The following is a 20,169-nucleotide window of genomic DNA, read 5'->3' as shown; positions in this document are numbered from 1 at the left end:
TGATGGACCTTTGGTCTGTCCCAGTATGGCAATACTTATGTACTTATAAATCTTAGGGGATCTTTTACTAAGATGTACTAACATTTTTAGCTCAAGCTAAAAATTAGCTGGTGCTAAACGCCAAGACATCTATTATATTGCTATGGGTGTCTCAGCATTTAATACCAGCTGATTTTTAGCAAGAGGTAAACATGCTATTGCACCTTAGTAAAAGACCACCTTAGTGCCTATGTTATTGAATTGACCTCCTAGAGGTTAGAGCTGTGGATTAGGAACCAAGATTGCCAGGATTCAAATTCCATTTCTTCCACTGGTGCTCTTTGTAAATTTGGGCAAGTTATTCTACCTTCCATCACCTTAGATAAACAAATCTAGAGACTGACATACACTGCAGGCTACAACATGAGAAAGTCCAGAAATTGAGTTTTTTTGCAGCAAACCCCCCTTTGTAAAGTTTCAGTTTTTTGTGAGATGTAGTGCAGTTTCATGTGAAATTCTAATTATGCTCATTATTGAGCTGCTGTGATACAAGATTATGCAAAGCAACTCAGTGATGAATTCTATGAAAGCTGATGTATGAAAATATTTTCAAATGTTGGTTATAGCAAAAATGATAGCTATCACTCAATGAGAAGTAGCTATCTTTGTTTGGCCATCCTGAGAGCTAAATTTTGCATTACATTTTTCTACCCAACTCAATAGCACAGGTAGCAACGTGTGTATGAAGACGACTGCTAACCTGCAGGTAATACAGCAGATTCATGGATTTTAAGCTCGATGGAGCAGGGAAATACCTACCATACCTGAATTGTAACCCACCTTGAGTTTGGGTTTGGAAAGGCAAATTAAATCAAATCCAAATCAGAGTGGGCTGTGATTCATTTTCTTGTATACGATTATGAAAACACTACTTTCTTTGACTGTTAATGAACAGGTTACAGGGAGTCAGTCACCATTCAGGTAGAAACTAGTGCTAAAGCAATCACTACGCTAAACAAAATATTTCAACAAAATATTTCTTTAAGCAACCAAAATGATTCATGAGGATTATAAGAATCAACTTCAACAAAGTAAATTCTGAAGTCTCTAAGCGTCCTACAGCTACTTCAAGAGGTTCTTTTCAACAAAATACATAGGCATGTGTACGTCGTCGTAAGAAGAGAAACTGAAAAACATGTTATCACGCACAAACATGAATCAGTGAGGTACAAACCAAATAGTTCTGAAAACAAATGAGTATTACCACCATATAAATGTGCTTTTTCTGAACATTTTATAAGGATCTTATTTATATAAAATATCGTATTACTTACGCTATCATTTGAGGTTTGGGAGAACTTTCGTACCAGAAAATTGATGAAGTCGAGCTAAAGGTTGTGCTACTTGGTTGTTTTGTAATAGTATCAAGTTTGCTTCTAGAAGCATATGCAATATTGCAAGGAGAGTCCCTTAGTGCAGAAGAAAAAGACAGACATCCAGGTGCACAGACACCAGGCATGTTCATTCCATCCCGTAAGTGCCCACTGTTAATTCTTTCTGATCTCATGATTTTCTCACATTCATCACCAGTTGCTCCATCCAAAGTGTCACAATTATCTGTTTCTTCATAGTAACCATTTTCAATCATTTCATGATCCTGTTCCTCCTCTTCCTCTTCAGGGGGAGGATTAATAATTTGTTTCCCTAAAGATATTTCCTGGGAACTAACAGTGTGACCAGTATCAGCAGGGATTATATCGGAAATACCTGTGCTGTGTAATGAACCAAAATAGTTTTCTACAAATCCTTGTTTAACCATATCAGTACTGCTTGTTGAAGAAATGTTAGCTAAACCTGTTTGAGCTTCCCTTTCAGTATCAGGAAGTTCTTCAGTTGTTGGTTTTAGTTTTGAAGGTTCATGGTCCTTTTTTTCACTGTTCTCCACAGTACCTTCAGCATCACTAGCAACAGAACCTGAAATAATACAGGGTTCCCTAAGATAAATAACCTCAGAGTTCATTTTATTCCCAATTGGTGTACAGTTGTGACATCTGTCTAGACTCTGGGGATCCTTACAAACAGTGCTTGTGTTCATAGATGTGGAGTGCATGCTTGTCATGTTGCTTGATGTATCTTCATCAGAACCCATGACTTGAAACTGATACCTAATGCTAGGAAGGGAGGAATGTACAGATACTGGCTCTTCAGTCTCCCCTGAAAATACAACACTTTGTTGCTGCAAAACTACACTGGATTTCTGGTTGAATTTTGGCAAATCGATACTGCCCAGATCCAGCACAGTTTTGCTATCACTTAAATGACATTCGGGCATCACAGATGACTTGGAATTTTCATCAGGTGATAGCTCATCATCATCAGAAGGTAGCGAATTGATAGATGTCAAGGATGACTGTATTTCACTTACAGCACTGGTGCTCTCAGTGCAATGACTTTCTATTGTGTTCTTGAAGCTCGAATCTGGTTTGAGCAAAAGCTGAGGAAATAGTTTTTCACTGTTGGAAGCACCATGTTCAAGAACAGTTTCAAAAACTGCCTCTGGATTGGGAAGCATTGCAAAAGAACTGGGTTCACTTTCTATGCCTGAATCGGAAAACCTAGAAGAGGCAGAGGGGACACCAACGTCTGGTAGCTTAATTGTATCTCCACTTACAATAATATGAACTTCTTTTGGGCAAAAAGATGCTTGGTTTTTTAGTCTTGCCAATGCATCTCCAGTACCTACTAGTCTTAAATTTGTTTCCAGCCCTACCTCCTTTTCAAACATGGAATCCTGCTCTAGCGAGTTCACCCCTCCACTTTCTGTAGGCTGAAAGTCATTTATTTGCAAATCATCAGTAAACACCACATCTTGCAAATTCTCTTTCTGTGAACCAATAATAACAGTTACTTTCTCACCCTCATAAGGGTTCTTGTTACTTGGCTTGACCTCAATTGTTCTCGGTCCTGATGGTATAGTTCTTTGATGGTCAATGTAATCTTCAGTTGTACCACTAGGTGGAAAGATATTAGCTACATGTGTCACTCCAGTGCCCGCCTGGAACACATCAGCCATACCTGAAATTTTTAACTCTGGAAAAGTATTCAGATTACCAGTACTGCACATGCTAAACTGACTGTGTTGGCCACTGCCACCTTTTATGGATTCAGTTCTATCTGTATCAAATGGTAAAGATGGCAGTTCTTTATGACCTGTTTGTCTGACATAGGTCTTATGACTGATTGAAATTTCCTCTATTGTTGGATCCAGCTCTTCATTTTGACCAATAGGAGGCCTGCTGTCAAAGGATTTAGAAATGTCCTCCGTGGTTGTATTCTTTAAGCATTTATATCCCACCAAAATCACAGAATCCTTGGAGTTTTGTTTAACTATTTTTTTTGTGTTTTCAGTTTTCATTGTTTTCATGAGTTTATTAGCCTTTGTTTTAGATTTATTTATATCGTCATTTTTTCCTTTAGGAGGCTTTGCCGCATTCTTTTCATACTCTGTATACCAAATGCTATTTGATCCTGCAGATCTAATTTTGAACTCGGGGCTAGAAAATCCAGCTACGAGGCCCTCTTCAGTTTCCAGCCTTTCTGATTTATTAGAATCAGATCTCTCCAGATTCTGTATGCCAAACCAAGGGACATCCAAGTCTATTATAAAAAGAAAAAAATATACATAATGTAAAAAGCAGTCTTAAAATTATCAAAAATTAAAATAAAGCTTTAAAGCTTTTTCTATAATTTTCCTAAGTCCCTCAAAAAAGAAAAGAAAAACAAAATCCTATGATTTCCTTCTCAAATATAGGAATTAAATTTTTATATGCCTTTCAGTTCATATACACCAAGATATATATATTAGTAGAAAGGAAACACTTCATTCACTCAAATCATTTGTATCTGACTACTATGACATCATACAAATTAAGCATTATCATTTGTATACTGTACATGAGATGTAGGTAGAACTGTAGAAACACAACCCTTATTCCTTGGAGTTCATGGTCAACTCATGAAAGACAGACAAGACTCAAGAAACCAAGTGTGTAATTTATAGTTTTAGGACACCTGTTCATCTGATTTTCTCACCGATTACAGCAAGACAATTTACCACAATTATGGAGCTGCAGCACTTGCCATGGGAACATGCTTCACATAATGATCAATGCTGCCCATTTCCCACAGCTGCTCTGACCCTCTGCAAACTCTCTCTGGGCCAGTCTGACCTGCTAATGCAATCTCTTTCTTGCAGGTCTGCTTCATGCTGATGTAGTATTTCTTCAAGGTTGTTCCTACAACTCTATTGTCTGCTTCTGGATACTGCAGCAGGAAGAAGGTAGCTCTAACAGTAAAAAGCCAGAGTTGAAAAGGAGACAAACTGAATGAGGAAGATGAAGACAAGAGAGCAGGGTGGACAGATGGGGAATGGAGGGAGAGAGATGAGCAGGAACTAAAGGAATTGGTACTGGTAGTAGTAATGCTTAAAATAAGATAGGTGGGAGAAATAAGCAGCTGGTAGTGAAGACTGAACAGGAAGACAGACAGAAGATGGAAAAAAGCTGCGAGACAACATTCTAACTTGGATTTTGGGGCCCTCCCCGAGTCTTTTCTTGGCTCTCTTCTTAACTTTCCTACCACACTTTTAGTGTATCCATCTCTCGCTATTCCACTACCAGCTGGTGTTCTTCTTGGCTCAGTCCTGGGGCTCTCTCTTCTCTTTCCACTGCTGTTTCCCTGGCGCTCTGGACATTTCTTATAGCTTTCAGTACAATCTTTAGGCTGAAGATGCTCCACTATATCCCTCTGCATCATCACACAGAATCCAGTCTCAAATTTCAGCCTGCTCATCTAGATGTCCCTCCATCACTTTAAACTCAACATTGCCAATACATAGCTTCATTTCTTTTCTTAAGGAACCATGCCCTATTTTTCTAGCTCTGTGAAAACACTGTTATCCTCCCAGTCTCTTCAATCTTGAGGTCATCTTCAATTCCTCATTCACAAATGCTGTAATACAATCAAAATCCATCCCTTTCTTTCCAAAATGACTACCAGCATCCCTATACAGTGTTATCACTGCTTTACACTTAGTCCAGGAAGCTGCTCCTCACATCTTCCAGTAAATTATCTATCAAAATGTCAGTCTATTCAGTAGTCATTTGCAAGATTTATCTTCCTCCAGTGTTCTTATGGCCTATATATCCTTTCTTGTAAAGTTACTACACTAACACCCCATCCATTTCAACATACAGTTCAAGCTTCTACTCATCTATCAGCTCATTCATTTTGAAGCTTCTTATTTTCTCCCCCTGCATTATCTCATTAACGCCAAACTAATTTTATCTGTGTCCTTCTCCAATGTCAACTCATCTCTGTTCTTCCTGAGTTGATGCCATCATGCTTTTTCTTTGGTCATATTCAAGTATCACCTAAAATCCTTCCTTATTTGAAATAGTATGTTTTGCATGGTCATGTTGACAGCATGACAAAATAACAGGATAGAACTTCTCCATTATTACCAGGACCATCTTTGTGACTTCCTCTCTTTGGTGACGGTATACCTCACAACCTGAGTCATGAGAGTTTTTTCTCTATCTTACTCAGTGCATTTTTTCTAGCAAAAAAAGTGCCGGTACTCAAATGCCAGGCAACCCTTCAGGGGTTGGGTAATCACTGAGGAACCCACCCCACAATAGCCAGACCCCCTGCAATCAGTCACAGAATCTAAGAAAAGGCAGAATTGGTGTGTAGAGCCTGAGCTCTTTCATTAAACCTTGGGGACCATGGGTCAATTTTAGCAGACAATGGAAAAGGTGCCGCTACTCAGTACCCCCTCAAAAAAATCCCTGATCTTACTTGGCTCAAACTACTGCCTCAGGTGACTACCTCCTACCTGCACAGAGGCCAAAAAGGTTTGGTTGCAGAGAAGCATTATACAGAGTGTACTCCTGCTTGCTGAATTTGCAGGTTCTAAATTCATTTGAAGTTTCCCTTGCAAAAGGTAGCACAAGACTTCAACAAATGGCTGTGTCTGTGCACTCAGTACCATCATTCTCTGTGCAGTGGCCAACTGCATGGCCAGTAGAGCCTTCCAGGATGTGCCTACTGCCATGACTGCACAAATTTCCACAATGACGCCATACAAGCTTCCACTGTGTAGTCACTACAATCTTCCTCTGTGCAGCTAATAGACAAATCCCATTTCTTCCTAACCTGAGCATCACCAACATGTTCATCATACCGGTTCTGTAGAGATGGTTTCGGTTTCTCTTTTCTTGGAGGACATGCTAAAAGCACTATGAAGTCAATTTCTTTAAAGGGGGAAATCTTTTCCAATTGTGAAATGGATCACTACTACTTAGAAAATGCAAGTTCTTTTCTGAAGCTTATGGGCCGATGATCAGAAGCAAATGCAGGCGCTAAAGGCTATTAGCATCATACTAGCGCCTGTGTTTGTTAGCGCCCCATGATCAGAGCCCCCGAGCGCATGAAACACTGCGCTCACGGGCACTGAATGCCGCTAGCATGCAAATGCATGCATAACAAGGCTTTTAGAATAAGTAGCATGCAAATGCATGCTAAACGTATTCCTTTCAAATGATCAGCGAGCCAACATTGCTGTGCTGTCTGTGGCAAACCCTACACCAGCTTGGAACTGTCGTTAGGGTTTGCAAACCATTGGGGAGGAATGGTGAACCCTGTCCAGCATGCATTTGCATGATAACAGGCCCCTCATTCCCCCCAGTGCAGATCCCCCTCCCCGAAGGAGCAGGAACCCCCGACCACTCCATCACGATCCAGCGACACAGGGACTGGAGGTCTTGCGGGCCTCCAGTCCCCCCGACCCAAGATTTTGGAGGGGGGGAGGCTGGAGAACTGGTGCGTGGTGGGTCTCCAGCCCTAACACTCCTAGCATCCCCACTCCCAAAAGCCCTGGTGGCCTAGTGGGCTGCAAATCAAGCTCCCCCGACCTGGTGGTCTAGCAGCCCTCTTCCCCACCCCCCCATATCTTTGTTGGAGGAGGGAGGTAGACTCCCTCCTTATCCAGCAGCGCTGCCTTGAAAATGGCGGTGCCCCACCCTGCCCAGTGCATCCTGGGATGCGCTGGGCAGTTTCACACCATATAAGGGAGAAATATTTTCGAGGCAGCACTGCTGGAAGAGGAGGGAGCCTACCTCCCTCCTCCAACAAAGGTATGGGGCGGGGAAGAGGGCTGCTAGATTTGATTTATGGTCCACTAAGTCAGCAGGTCTTTTCTTGGGGGAATGCTAGGGAGGATTGGGGGGGTTGGAGACCCACTGATCTCCAACCCCCCCCCCCCCCCCCCCGAAATTGTGTAGGGGGGGGCCAGGGGACTCCAGTCCTCTGTCGCTGGCATGGGGTGGGGGTTCGGTTGGCGCACTAGGCCACCAGGTCCATGCTGTTTGGGGTCTAGTGTCCCCTGGACCTTAAGGTGGCCTAATCCGGTAGAAAAGGCAACAGTCAAAGCCAGAAAGATGCTTGGGTGCATAAGGAGAGGGATGACCAGCAGGAAAAAAAAGAGATGATAGTGTTCTTGTATATGTCTCTGGTGAGACCAGTATAACCCGATACCCAATAAGCAAGCTTGTTTGTCATTAGACCTATCATTCATCATCCATAATTTCATATTATCCCACACCACTTGCCAATATTTCTGCACTACCATGCAATCCCACCATAAATGTTCCAAAGAGCCTTTTAGGCTGCATAGTCTCCAACAAAGGTCAGAGTTCTCTGTGCCTACTCTTTCACTCTGAACAGGAGTCCAACAGGCTCTGTGTAATATCTGATACTGAAGCTGAATATAATGTGTGATTAAGAGTATACCTGTGAGCGTACTGGTATACAGTGTTCCAGCTATCCACTCCCAAAGATATTCCCAACCAATTCTACTATTTCCTTTCAGAGGCAACCCTCCATTATGGGGCCATTAGAGTTAACTGAGAACAGATCTTGGAAAGAAGTTTTTTTTTTTTTTTTAGATCGATCCAGATTTGAACACCACTATATCAATCCTGGCAGTATCTCTATGAAGGTTTTCCTTCGCATCTAGTCCCTCCCCCCCCCCCAAAAAAAAAACCTGCCCTTGACAATATTGATAGAAAGGGATTGTACAATTCAGGAAGTCTTGCAGTTGCCCATGTGCTATTACTGTACCCTGAATAAATGCATCTCTACAAATGCTAGAAGCCTGAAAAATAAGATGGGATAGTTAGAATATATAGTACTAAATGATGATAGATATAATAGGCATTTCAGAGACTTTGTGGAAAGAGGACAATCAATGGGATACTGTGTTAATAGGTTGTATCACAATGATAGAGAGCAGGGGCATAGCCACGGGTGGGCCTGGGGCAACCCAATTCAGGCTCAGGCCCACCCAAAATTTCTTCTCCCTTAATATGGCTGGCAGGATCCCCAAGCCCTGCTAGCTGAAGACCTCCTCCCTGCTGAACAAACTTCTTCCCACCGGCTGCCGGCGCCCACCCCTTTGCTCACTTCTTTTCTTACCTGGATGCCTGTCTGACTTGCTACCTCCCTAAGGCTCCTTCCCCAGAGGTTCTGAGCACTCGGGGGAGGGGAAAAAAAAAAAAAGAGCTGCCATTATACAGCCGCATGCTGCAACACTGACTCACATGATCATAGCCAGGCTCTAGTCTGCCAGAACCTTCCCCTGTGACACACTTCCTACTGCCGTTCCGGCAGAGCCTGGCCGTGACTGTGAGACTATAAGTGAGTGTTGTATAGAGTCAGACCTTCTGCAAGTGAACAGACAAGTTTAATTTTTTTTTTTTTAGTAGGATAGAATAGAAGGAAGGTAAAGTCAGCAGTTTATCAGGTAGATATTAAGAGCAGGACACAGGTAACATCAGTTTACAATCAAACCAAGTCTGAAAATGCCCAGCTTAGTTTAGACAGCGCTCAAGGTAAACCAAGTGTTATATTTTCTCTTTTTCCACATTGCTGTATACAATTGCCCCTCCTCCAGAGTCACCAGATGCTATGTAACCAAATTGATTGGATTAAGTCTCTCGCACAGAAGGTTCAAAACACAATTCTAATAAATGCACCTTTAAAACACTAGATTCACCAGTCATCAGATTCTATGTAACCAAATTGATTGGATTAAGTCACTGGCACAGAAGGTTCAAAACGCAGTTCTAATGAAAGCACCTTTAAGACAAACTGCTGCATTCTACCACTGAACCTTAAAGGTCCAGGTAATTTGTTCCAAAGAACAGAACCTACCTCCTACAGAGGCCTCCAACATCAGCTATCATTCTCAGAGCTTTGGTCAAAATGCTATATTAAATATGCAAACATGGACCACCCCAAGCTTGGCTCCATGTATACGTTTCTAGTATGTCCAAGCAGCAGTTACTCTCAGCTCCAAGGCTAGGCCTTACTTCCCGATTTGCACAGGAATCCTGCCTGCCTTGCCGAGTTGTTTCTTTCCTTCTATAGCTAGAAAACAGAGGTGCTGAGGAGACCTTGTGGGCTGCTGTTCTGAGCTCTGAGAGAACTCTTATGTCTTCATGATATCACTCACGTGGGCCTTATCAATCCTACTGTCTATGGAAAAATCTGTTACAGGTAAGTAGCACTGCTTAACTGCCAAGTCCTTTCTATTGATCAACCACTAATAGACAAGACTTTTCCTATACCTAAATAAAATTTTTCTACAAAACTAAGTCTCACTGCACAATTTCTATACCATGGGCTTAAACTACTAAATTTAGAAAACTGAATATTTAACTACTGTGCAGTAATTCCGAAATTAATTGTTGTTTCTTTTGTTATTTTCTTAAATCATTTTCAGATAAACTTGTGAATTGAACAGCATATTTTGCTCTAATCAGAAGCAAAAATCCTTCATTTCTGAGGATGGTTTTAATCCCTACCATTTTTTGGTCATAGCCTTGCTGGATTTTAACAATGTTGATTATGAGAAATACATTTTATGAATCCTGTTACTTTTCTGTATTGCGTCTCTTACCAAATTTGAAGTGCCATGGAATGGGGAGCATCTCTAACGTGCATCTGTATACTACTGTATGTTCTTAATAATAGTACAGAAGAACATATCACTGATATACCATCTTAAAATATTTAAGAACTATTAATAAACAAACTCTGCATTATTTGTTTAAACACCCCCCCCCCCAATTGCCTAAGGTACAAAAATAAATATTCCCAATTAAACGTTGCTCAATATGAAATATATTAACAACAACAATATACAAGCTGGAGTATAAAATAAAGCAAATGTCATCCGGAAAAAAAATCATCCTCAATTAACTGCCACAGACTCACCTGTCATTTCATTCTTAACTACCCATCTATCCAATCAAAGAGACACTAACCTCAGCTATCTGGGAATGGAACCATATAGCCTAATATCCAGCAGAAGGCAGTCCTAAAATTTCAGGCCCACTGCTGAAAAAAAAATATACTTCTGTACTCAACCAGGCAAAATATCTTCCATCAACAGAACTTCCAAAATGGAATACTGGCTAAATCTCAATTTCTGCTTGGGCACACATTAGCAGACTTTCTTAAATAAGTACTTTGGATCATTGGTATTCTAAATTTCCAAAAAATTTAACAATTTATCTTTGCCCCAAAACACAAAAGAAACCATTGTCATCTTCTTGGCCTACATTCACTGATATATTCCATATTTGCTGATGCTTGCAAGTAAGTCAAAGGATGTCCCATACTGCAGCCACCACACAGTATAGTCAAAAGGTGCAGTCAACAAATGATAATTCACTGATTTATAGACTGCTAGCTCCAGGAAAGGTCAAAAATTCTTCACCATTCCTAACTTCAGCAATGCAAAACATAGGTCTAACTTCAATGTATTGCTTCAGGGTCCAGGTGGTATGTGAACTCAAAAGCCACAAATCTGACTCATTCAAGAAATTATCATACCCTCACTAAAGGTGCCAGTGACAATCAGTACTACCCACTCACAGGATCTCTGTATTACCACTCTAACATTATTATCCAAAAGCCATGTAACTTATTTATACCCTTTCTCAAATCCATGCTTGAATCTTCCAGATCTTTGCTCACAAGCAGCATGAACTGGACATTATCTACATATAAAACTCAAATCAATAGCGCCAATGGCATCTACTACTACTACTACTACTACTTAACATTTCTAGAGCGCTACTAGGGTTACGCAGCGCTGTACAATTTAACAAAGAGAGACAGTCCCTGCTCAAAGAGCTTACAATCTAAAGGACAAGTGAACAGTCGGTCCGATCGGGGCAGTCAAATTGGGGCAGTCTGGATTTACTGAACGGTAAGAGTTAGGTGCCGAACGCAGCATTGAAGAGGTGGGCTTTAAGCAAAGACTTGAAGATGGGCAGGGAGGGGGCTTGGCGTAAGGGTTCAGGAAGGTTGTTCCAAGCATAGGGTGAGGCGAGGCAGAATGAGCGGAGCCTGGAGTTGGCGGTGGTGGAGAAGGGTACTGAGAGGAGGGATTTATCCTGTGAACGGAGGTTACGGGCGGGAACGTAAGGGGAGATGAGGGTAGAGAGGTAGTGAGGGGCAGCAGACTGAGTGCATTTGTAGGTAAGAAGGAGAAGCTTGAATTGAATGCGGTATCTGATCGGAAGCCAGTGAAGTGACCTGAGGAGAGGGGTGATATGAGTATATCGGTTCTGGCGGAATATGAGACGTGCAGCAGAGTTCTGAACAGACTGAAGGGGGGATAGATGGCTAAGTGGGAGGCCGGTGAGGAGTAAGTTGCAGTAGTCCAGGCGAGAGGTAATGAGAGCATGGACGAGAGTTCGGGTGGTGTGTTCAGAGAGGAAAGGGCGAATTTTGCTGATGTTAAAGAGGAAGAAGCGACAGGTCTTGGCTATCTGCTGGATATGCGCAGAGAAGGAAAGAGAGGAGTCAAAGATGACTCCGAGGTTGCGGGCAGATGAGACGGGGAGGATGAGGGTGTTATCAACTGAGATAGAAAGTGGAGGAAGAGGAGAAGTGGGTTTTGGTGGAAAGACGATAAGCTCGGTCTTGGATATGTTCAGTTTCAGGTGGCGGTTGGACATCCAGGCAGCAATGTCGGATAAGCAGGCCGATACCTTTGCCTGGGTCTCCGCGGTGATGTCTGGTGTGGAGAGATACAGTTGGGTGTCATCAGCATAGAGATGATACTGGAAACCATGAGATGAGATCAGGGAGCCCAGGGAAGAGGTGTAGATTGAGAAGAGAAGGGGTCCAAGGACCGATCCCTGGGGAACACCAACAGATAAGGGGATGGGGGTGGAGGAAGATCCATGAGAGTGAACTTTGAAGGTGCGGTGGGAGAGATAGGAGGAGAACCAGGAGAGGACAGAGCCCTGGAACCCAAATGAGGACAGTGTGGCAAGAAGTAAGTCATGATTGACAGTGTCAAAAGCAGCGGATAGATCCAGGAGGATGAGGATGGAGTAGTGGCCTCTGGATTTGGCAAGGAACAGGTCATTACAGACTTTAGAAAGTGCTGTTTCTGTCGAGTGAAGAGGGCGAAAACCGGATTGAAGCGGATCAAGGATGGCATGAGAGGAGAGAAAATCAAGGCAGCGGCTGTGGACTGCGCGCTCAAGTGTCTTGGAGAGGAAGGGTAGGAGGGAGATGGGGCGGTAGTTGGAGGGACAGGTAGGGTCTAGTGATGGTTTTTTGAGGAGTGGCGTGACTACAGCATGCTTGAAGGTGTCGGGGACAGTTGCAGTGGAGAGAGAGAGGTTGAGGATATGACAGATGGAGGGGGTGATAGTAGGAGAGATGGTGTTAAGTAAGTTGGTGGGGATGGGATCAGAGGAACAAGTGGTGCATTTTGAGGAGGAAAGAAGGCGGGCGGTTTCCTCCTCGGAGATATCAGGAAAGGAGGAGAAAGAGGTCTGGGTTGGTTGGTTGAGGGAGAGGGTTGAAGGGTGAAGAGGAGGAGGTGGCTTGGTAGTGAACTCAAGGTTGATCTTTTGCACCTTGTCGCGGAAGTAGTCAGCCAGTGATTGAGGAGAGAGTGACGGGGGGGTGGGAGCGGAGGGCACTTTGAGGAGGGAGTTAAGGGTGGCGAAGAGACGACGAGGGTTAGAGCTGAGAGAATTAGTCAATTGGGTGTAATAGTCCTGTTTGGCAAGGAATAGTGAGGACTGGAAGGAGGATAGCATGAATTTGTAGTGAAGGAAATCTGAATGGGTGCGAGATTTCCTCCAGAGGCGTTCAGCAGATCGGGCGCAGGAGCGAAGGTAACGGATGCAAGGGGTCAGCCAGGGCTGGGGATTAGTACGCCTTGTGGGACGGGAGGTGGATGGTGCAAGGGTGTCCAGAGCAGAGGAGAGAGTGGCATTGTAAGCGGAGACAGCCTCGTCAACAGACTCGGAGGACATGATGGAGGGGAGGAGATTAGAAATACTAGATGATAAGGTGGGAGGGTCAATAATCTGGAGATTCCTGGAAGTAGTGGTTAATGTTGGGCGGGGCTGAGGGGGAGGGTGAAGAAGTGTGAAGGTGATCAGGTGATGATCAGAGACAGGAAGAGCTGAGGTGTGGAAATTGGAGGGTGAGCCGGAAGAGGAGAGGACGAGGTCAAGGCAATGGCCATCACGGTGAGTAGGGGTGGTGGAACAAAGCTGGAGGTTGAAGGATGATGTTAGAGTGAGGAACTGAGAAGCGTGAGAGTTGGACAGGTCATCAACATGTATGTTGAAGTCTCCGAGAATGAGGGATGGAGATGAGGGTTCAAGAAAAACAGAAAGCCAGGCATCGAAGTCGGTGAGGAAGGAAGGGAGGGATTTATCAGGGGGGCGGTAAATGACTGCCACTCTGAGTGGCAACGGGTAGAATAGACGGATGGAGTGGACTTCAAAGGATGAGAAGCAGTGAGACTGTGGTAGGAGGAGGGGTTGGAAGCTACAGGAGGGCGAGAGTAGTAACCCGACGCCTCCTCCACGGCCAACTAGGCGGGGAGTATGGGAGAAGAGATAGCCTCCATGGCATAGAGCCGCAACTGAGGCAGAGTCGTCAGGGGAGAGCCAGGTTTCAGTTAGGGCAAGCAGGTGAAGGGAATGAGAGATGAAGAGATCGTGGGTGAAGGGAAGTTTGTTGCAGACCGAGTGGGCATTCCACAGTGCACATGAGAAGGGGAGGGAAGAGGGGGGGAGGAGGGGAATAGATATGAGATTGGAGACATCCCGGAAACGTTTGCATGGATAGGACGAAGACAGGTGTGGGGGACCTGGATTGGGATTGATGTCTCCTGCGGATAGCAGGAGGAGGAGCAAGAGAGTGCGGAGGAGGGTGGGGGAGGTAGGGCGACGAAGGCGACGAAGACGGGATGCGCTTAGGAGGAATGGGGATGGGTTAATGGCAGGAAGGAAGTGTTGAAGGTTGAGAGCTAGGAAGGAGGAGGGGGACAGGAGAGATGGTGAGGTGGTGAGGGACGGGGGTGAGTAGGGTATTGCAGTAGTGAGCAAGATGGGAGAGGACATGGGTGGGCAGTGAGTTCCAGTGGTAGACAGTGGTAGGGGGAGGGGAAAAAGATTAGGAAGGGACAGGGCAAGGAAGAGAATGTGTAAAGGGGCCATAAGTAGTAACTGAGGTGTTACGGGTATATATGTAGTGACTGAGGTGTTAAGCGATAGATAGAACGGCAGAGCTGGATTAGAGGCTTAAAACTGGAATGGTAGGCAGCAGGCAGGTAGGCACTGCCCAGTAAGAACAAGTCACACCCACTATGTTTGAAAAATGTGGGAGGAAAGGAGGTGAAGAGCCTGAACACAGAGACAGAGCAGTTATCTGCAGGCAGATTAGGTTGCTTGGGAGGGTATATAAGAACTATCACCCTAGGGGTGGGTGGGTAGAGGGGTGGGTGGGAGGGATCTAAGTCTAAAATGTACAGACAGAGCTGCAGCACAGCCAGTTAATCTGTAAAAAAGATGGATTTCTCAAGAAAAACTGGTATAGAAGGCTGCCCCTCTAACAGAGAATCAGGTCACACCCACTAAGTTTGAATTTGTGGGGGAGATTCAGAGACAGAGCTGCTAAGTCTAAAATGTACAGACAGAGCTGCAGCACAGCCAGTTAATCTGTAAAAAAGATGGATTTCTCAAGAAAAACTGGTATAGAAGGCTGCCCCTCTAACAGAGAATCAGGTCACACCCACTAAGTTTGAATTTGTGGGGGAGATTCAGAGACAGAGCTGCTAAGTCTAAAATGTACAGACAGAGCTGCAGCACAGCCAGTTAATCTGTAAAAAAGATGGATTTCTCAAGAAAAACTGGTATAGAAGGCTGCCCCTCTAACAGAGAATCAGGTCACACCCACTAAGTTTGAATTTGTGGGGGAGATTCAGAGACAGAGCTGCTAAGTCTAAAATGTACAGACAGAGCTGCAGCACAGCCAGTTAATCTGTAAAAAAGATGGATTTCTCAAGAAAAACTGGTATAGAAGGCTGCCCCTCTAACAGAGAATCAGGTCACACCCACTAAGTTTGAATTTGTGGGGGAGATTCAGAGACAGAGCTGCTAAGTCTAAAATGTACAGACAGAGCTGCAGCACAGCCAGTTAATCTGTAAAAAAGATGGATTTCTCAAGAAAAACTGGTATAGAAGGCTGCCCCTCTAACAGAGAATCAGGTCACACCCACTAAGTTTGAATTTGTGGGGGAGATTCAGAGACAGAGCTGCTAAGTCTAAAATGTACAGACAGAGCTGCAGCACAGCCAGTTAATCTGTAAAAAAAGATATTAAGAAAGAAAGTGATTATTTCCAGGAAACCCCTCAGCAGATTTCACCACAGTAGGACAGGATCCCACAAGGCAACCACTTGGGTATGATCTAATAAGAGGACAGCAATTCAAGTGCCCTCTCCCCAAATCCCAAATATAAGCCAGAAGGACAGAGCCAGTCAAAGACTGAATATACTAGAGAGATCCAGCTAAACCACCACAGCTGATATTCACCCCAACCCATCAATGACAAGAAAGACCTTATCTTACATCAGAGGTTCTCAACCCAGTCCTCAGGCATACCTAGCTAGTCAGGTTTTCAGGATATCCACAACGAACATACATCAAATCACTTCTAAATATAGGATCACTACCTATTGACAATGATTAATCTCTACACTATTTTCTCTTAAATCACTGTACATCAACTTTAAACTATTCACAAAAATACCTTTATCTACTTTTAATAGAAAATCTGCAAAAGACACACATTTAAAAGAGACATAGTCAGGCTAAGTCACTGGTACTCCTAAAGGATTGTAGCTTAACTGGACAACCAAATGAAGATAAGGATATTATAGTTGGATATTCATGGAGGTCAGGGTAGATTTAAGTGGTAATACATGATACTGGGCAAATTTGAACTCAGCTCAGGTATCTGGTGGGCTTGTTTTTAAGTGTATATCTTTTGTAGATTTTCTATTAAAGTGAATAAAGGTATTTTTGTGAATAAAGTTGATGTACAATAGATTTAAGAGAAAACAATGAATATGCATGAGATAAATTTGCATACAATACAGACAGGGCATGCAAATTTATCTCATGCATATTCGTTGTGGCATATCCTGAAAACCTTACTGGCTAAGGTTGAGAACCTCTGTCTTATAGTTACCAGTACAGATTCTGTACTATAACCTGCACAGAATCCCTTGACAGATCCCAGCCTTCCAATCTGGTCCAAATAGATAAAATGGTGTAACATATTTCTCAATAAACCTTGCTAAAAAGAAGCCCTTTTCAAAACTTAGGGCAACAATCTTTCACTTAGTGATGCATTCATTAATCCACCCAGTCAACATACCATGATTCAGAGCGCCCTTAACTTTCACAGTCTAAGAATTAAGGAAAGACGTCTTCAGGTATGCAGCTGGCCGCATATCCTCTTAGAGCCAATAACTCAGAGTGAGGTGAAATCCAGAAACCAGGACACAATCCCTTGCATTCCTACTGCAGAAGGTTGAACAACAACTCCCTCAGCTTTTTTTTTTTAAGAAGTCCTGAGACAACTTAAAACTTGATCCACAAAAAAATGAAAGCAAATTAGGACCTTAGCATTAGCCTCAATACTATCTACCTTGAAGTCAAGTTTGTTACTAAGAAAAACAAAAACAAAAAACAACCCCCCCCCCCCCCCCCCACCAAAACTTTGGGAGTTTTCAGCAGAAGCAAGCAATCCAGAATAAAACCCTGTTAAGCTTCACTACCCTTCTGGTATTTATTTTTCCCAGACTACTTTAACCCTCAATACTGCAGATTTCTTTTAGTTTCTACAGATGCCCTACTACCTTATAATTATCAAACAATTCACCTGAAAACAATGGTGTCATCCTATTCTCCCTTACAAATTTGCTCTTCAATGGAGACGTTTCCTCTATCACTACCTTTGTCCACTGGTAACACCAAAACACCATACTCTCCAAAGTGCTCAGTGGAGGCTCCAAAGCATTTCCTGACAACTTTTCAAAAACAGTTCTATATCAATTTTATCTTTGATCTGTCTTTTTGAGAAAGGCAAGTGTAAGTACTGCATGGAACAATCCACAAATATAGCTAATGCAACGTTCCCAATAATTTGGCCTCCTAGAAGCCAATAATTAAATTCAAATGTGCTCATTAACGTGTAGAACCTCCTTTCAAAACCTGAAATCCCAAAATATCTAAATCAGAAGAAAAAATACTGAGTCAAAAGGTCAAGACAGATCTTTACTATAAGGATTCAAAAAAATCACCCACAACTATCAGGGAATTACACAGAAAGCTTAGCTAAACCCTCTAGTCAAACCCAACCTGTCAACAATACCCTGAACTTTGCTCAACATTCTAGTAAATCAAGTAGAGGATGATCACTGAGTTTATATTGATTAGACTTCATATATTAAATGTTACATTACAAATTCTATAGAAATATATTGATACTATTATAGCTTTCACAATTGTAGATGCACTCCACCACACAAATATGCTAATTTTAGAACAAACCAAAGATTCATATTAGATTACTCCTCTTACATGCAAGAACCTTACCGCTTGTGCTTACCTTCAGTAACAGAGTCTAAATATCTATCTTCAAAAATAATAGGCAGCGAGGTGAAATCTCCATCTAGTTCACTGCATTCAATAGGCAGAGGTGGGAGAGAACTAAAATAAGTAGAATTTTTGATAGCTGTAGACATCTGTAGATGACTTTGAGCACTGTGAGGGAAAATAAACAACTTATTCTCAGCAAAATATATTGGAATAAAATAAACTCACTTTGGATTATTGTCTCAGGAGCTGTCTGGCTCCTTTATGAGGAGGGAAGATCATCACCTGGAAGGCACTTGGGCACCTGAACAAGCCCAATTTGGAATCAGCCAGTCACCCCAAACCCTCACCCATATTAGCTTGCCAGATGACAGTAGGGGAAGGTGGTTGGGTTGTGGCTATTTCTGGGCAGAGGCCTAAGCTGGTACCCAACCTAGGGACAAAAGTTTCTCTGCACCGTTCCATGTCTGATGAACCAGCTCCAGAAGGGGTGGAGGACAACAGCCAGACAATCTACTTTGCTTTCTGGCAAACCCTTGCTTCTCCATTCTCACTGGATTTTTTCATACAGGGCAGTACCTTTGTAGCACCATCAGGTTGTACAAGCTAAGCAGACATGACTCTTTGTGGTTGCAACAGAAAACAAAAAGAAAACTGCTTTTGTAATATGAAATACGTTACAGATAATGAAACACATCCATCTGTCCCCATTACCACTTATCTAAACTGCACCTTAGCAGCTTTCCATCAAACCACACAATGAGATTAAAGTTTCCAAGTTAAAAATGTCATGCATTTTACTGTTATCCACTTTAAGTTACTCACTGAAGCTCTTGATAAGCCAAGGCTGCCTGCCTGGGGTGCTCCAGGCAAAAAAAAGCTTCTGAAAATCTGCGTACCTGAAAGATACAAAGTATTATATATTTACTCTCCAAGTAATTTTAAACCTCTACAATACTGCTATACCATACTACATTACTAAGGCTTTATTTTTTTTTTTACTTGGACACTTGGAGGGGCATTTTCGATATGACGTCTAAGTCGGACTTTGGACGTTTTGCACTAAACGTCCCAAATCCAAACACAAAGCAAGACCATTTTCAAAACCACAAAACATCCCCCCCCCCCCCCCCCCCGAAAATAGCACTTGAAACAAAGTTTTGTGCTCTGTACATTTATCTTTTCAGGCCATTAAAAAAAAAAAAAATGACAAGTGAAAAACATAGAACATCAAGCCATTGGGATGTAGGATGGGGCCAGCAGTTTTAGCAGACTGACCCCCCAGACATCCCAGGAGAGCAATAAGGTACCCTAGGGGGCACTGCTGTGGACTTCATATAAATGCTCCCAGGTACACATCTCACCATTGCTCCCTTATCTTGTCTGCTGAGCTCTCCAAAACCCACTACCCCAACTGTACACCAATACAATAGCCCTTTATAAGTGAAGGGGGCATCTATATGTGGATACAGTGGATTTTTAGTGAGTTTTGGACAGTTTCCACAACAAGTGTAACAGTTAGGGGGAATTTGGGGCCTGGGTCCACCTGTCTACAGTGCACTGCACCCACCACTACACTACTCTGGGGACCTGCATGCTGCTCTAATAGACCTGGCTATAACACAGAGGCTGGTGAGTACTATTTTTAATCATATTTTCTGGGGGTGGGAAAGGGTCAGTGACCACTGGGGAAGAGAGGCGGACATCCCTGATTCTCTCCAGTGGTCCATCTGGTCATTTAGGGCAAGTTTTATTTTTTGCCTTATTCATTCTGAAAACAGGTCTAGACCAAAACGTTGGAAGTTTTCACCCTAGACGTTTTGGTTTTGTTCCATGATGGCTGTAAAATGCTCTAAGCCAGCCTTCGAAACACCCTCCAACAGGTCCTCTTGTGATTTGGACACAATGCAGACAAAATGAATAGACAGACGTCTGCAAAACAAGTTTCAAACACACTGGATATTTTGAGAAAAAATTTGTACAAATGGTGCTTTATGACACTTTTTGGACGTTTTTCTCTTTTGAAAATGAGCCTCCAAAGTACCATGAGTTTCAAAATGAACATAAGAATTTCCATTCTGGGCCAGACCAATAGGTTCATCTAGGCCAGTATATTTTTTCTAATAGTGGCCAAT

General features: G+C 42.9%; 1 protein-coding gene across 1 annotated transcript in view; it reads right to left on the bottom strand.

Moving 5' to 3' along the window:
* The window catches only part of FAM135A (family with sequence similarity 135 member A), a 289,052-nt gene that overhangs the window by 81,470 nt on the left and 187,413 nt on the right, over positions 1-20,169 (bottom strand). Inside the window, 3 exon segments of the mRNA XM_030199007.1 lie at positions 1,314-3,636; positions 18,048-18,202; positions 18,860-18,933. Of these exon segments, the coding sequence (XP_030054867.1) occupies positions 1,314-3,636; positions 18,048-18,202; positions 18,860-18,933 (2,552 nt within the window).

Source organism: Microcaecilia unicolor, chromosome 3 (genome assembly GCF_901765095.1).
Source record: "Microcaecilia unicolor chromosome 3, aMicUni1.1, whole genome shotgun sequence".
Taxonomy (NCBI): Eukaryota; Metazoa; Chordata; class Amphibia; order Gymnophiona; family Siphonopidae; genus Microcaecilia; species Microcaecilia unicolor.
Note: the sequence above shows the minus strand (reverse complement) of the source record. Positions and strands in the feature narration are given on the sequence as shown.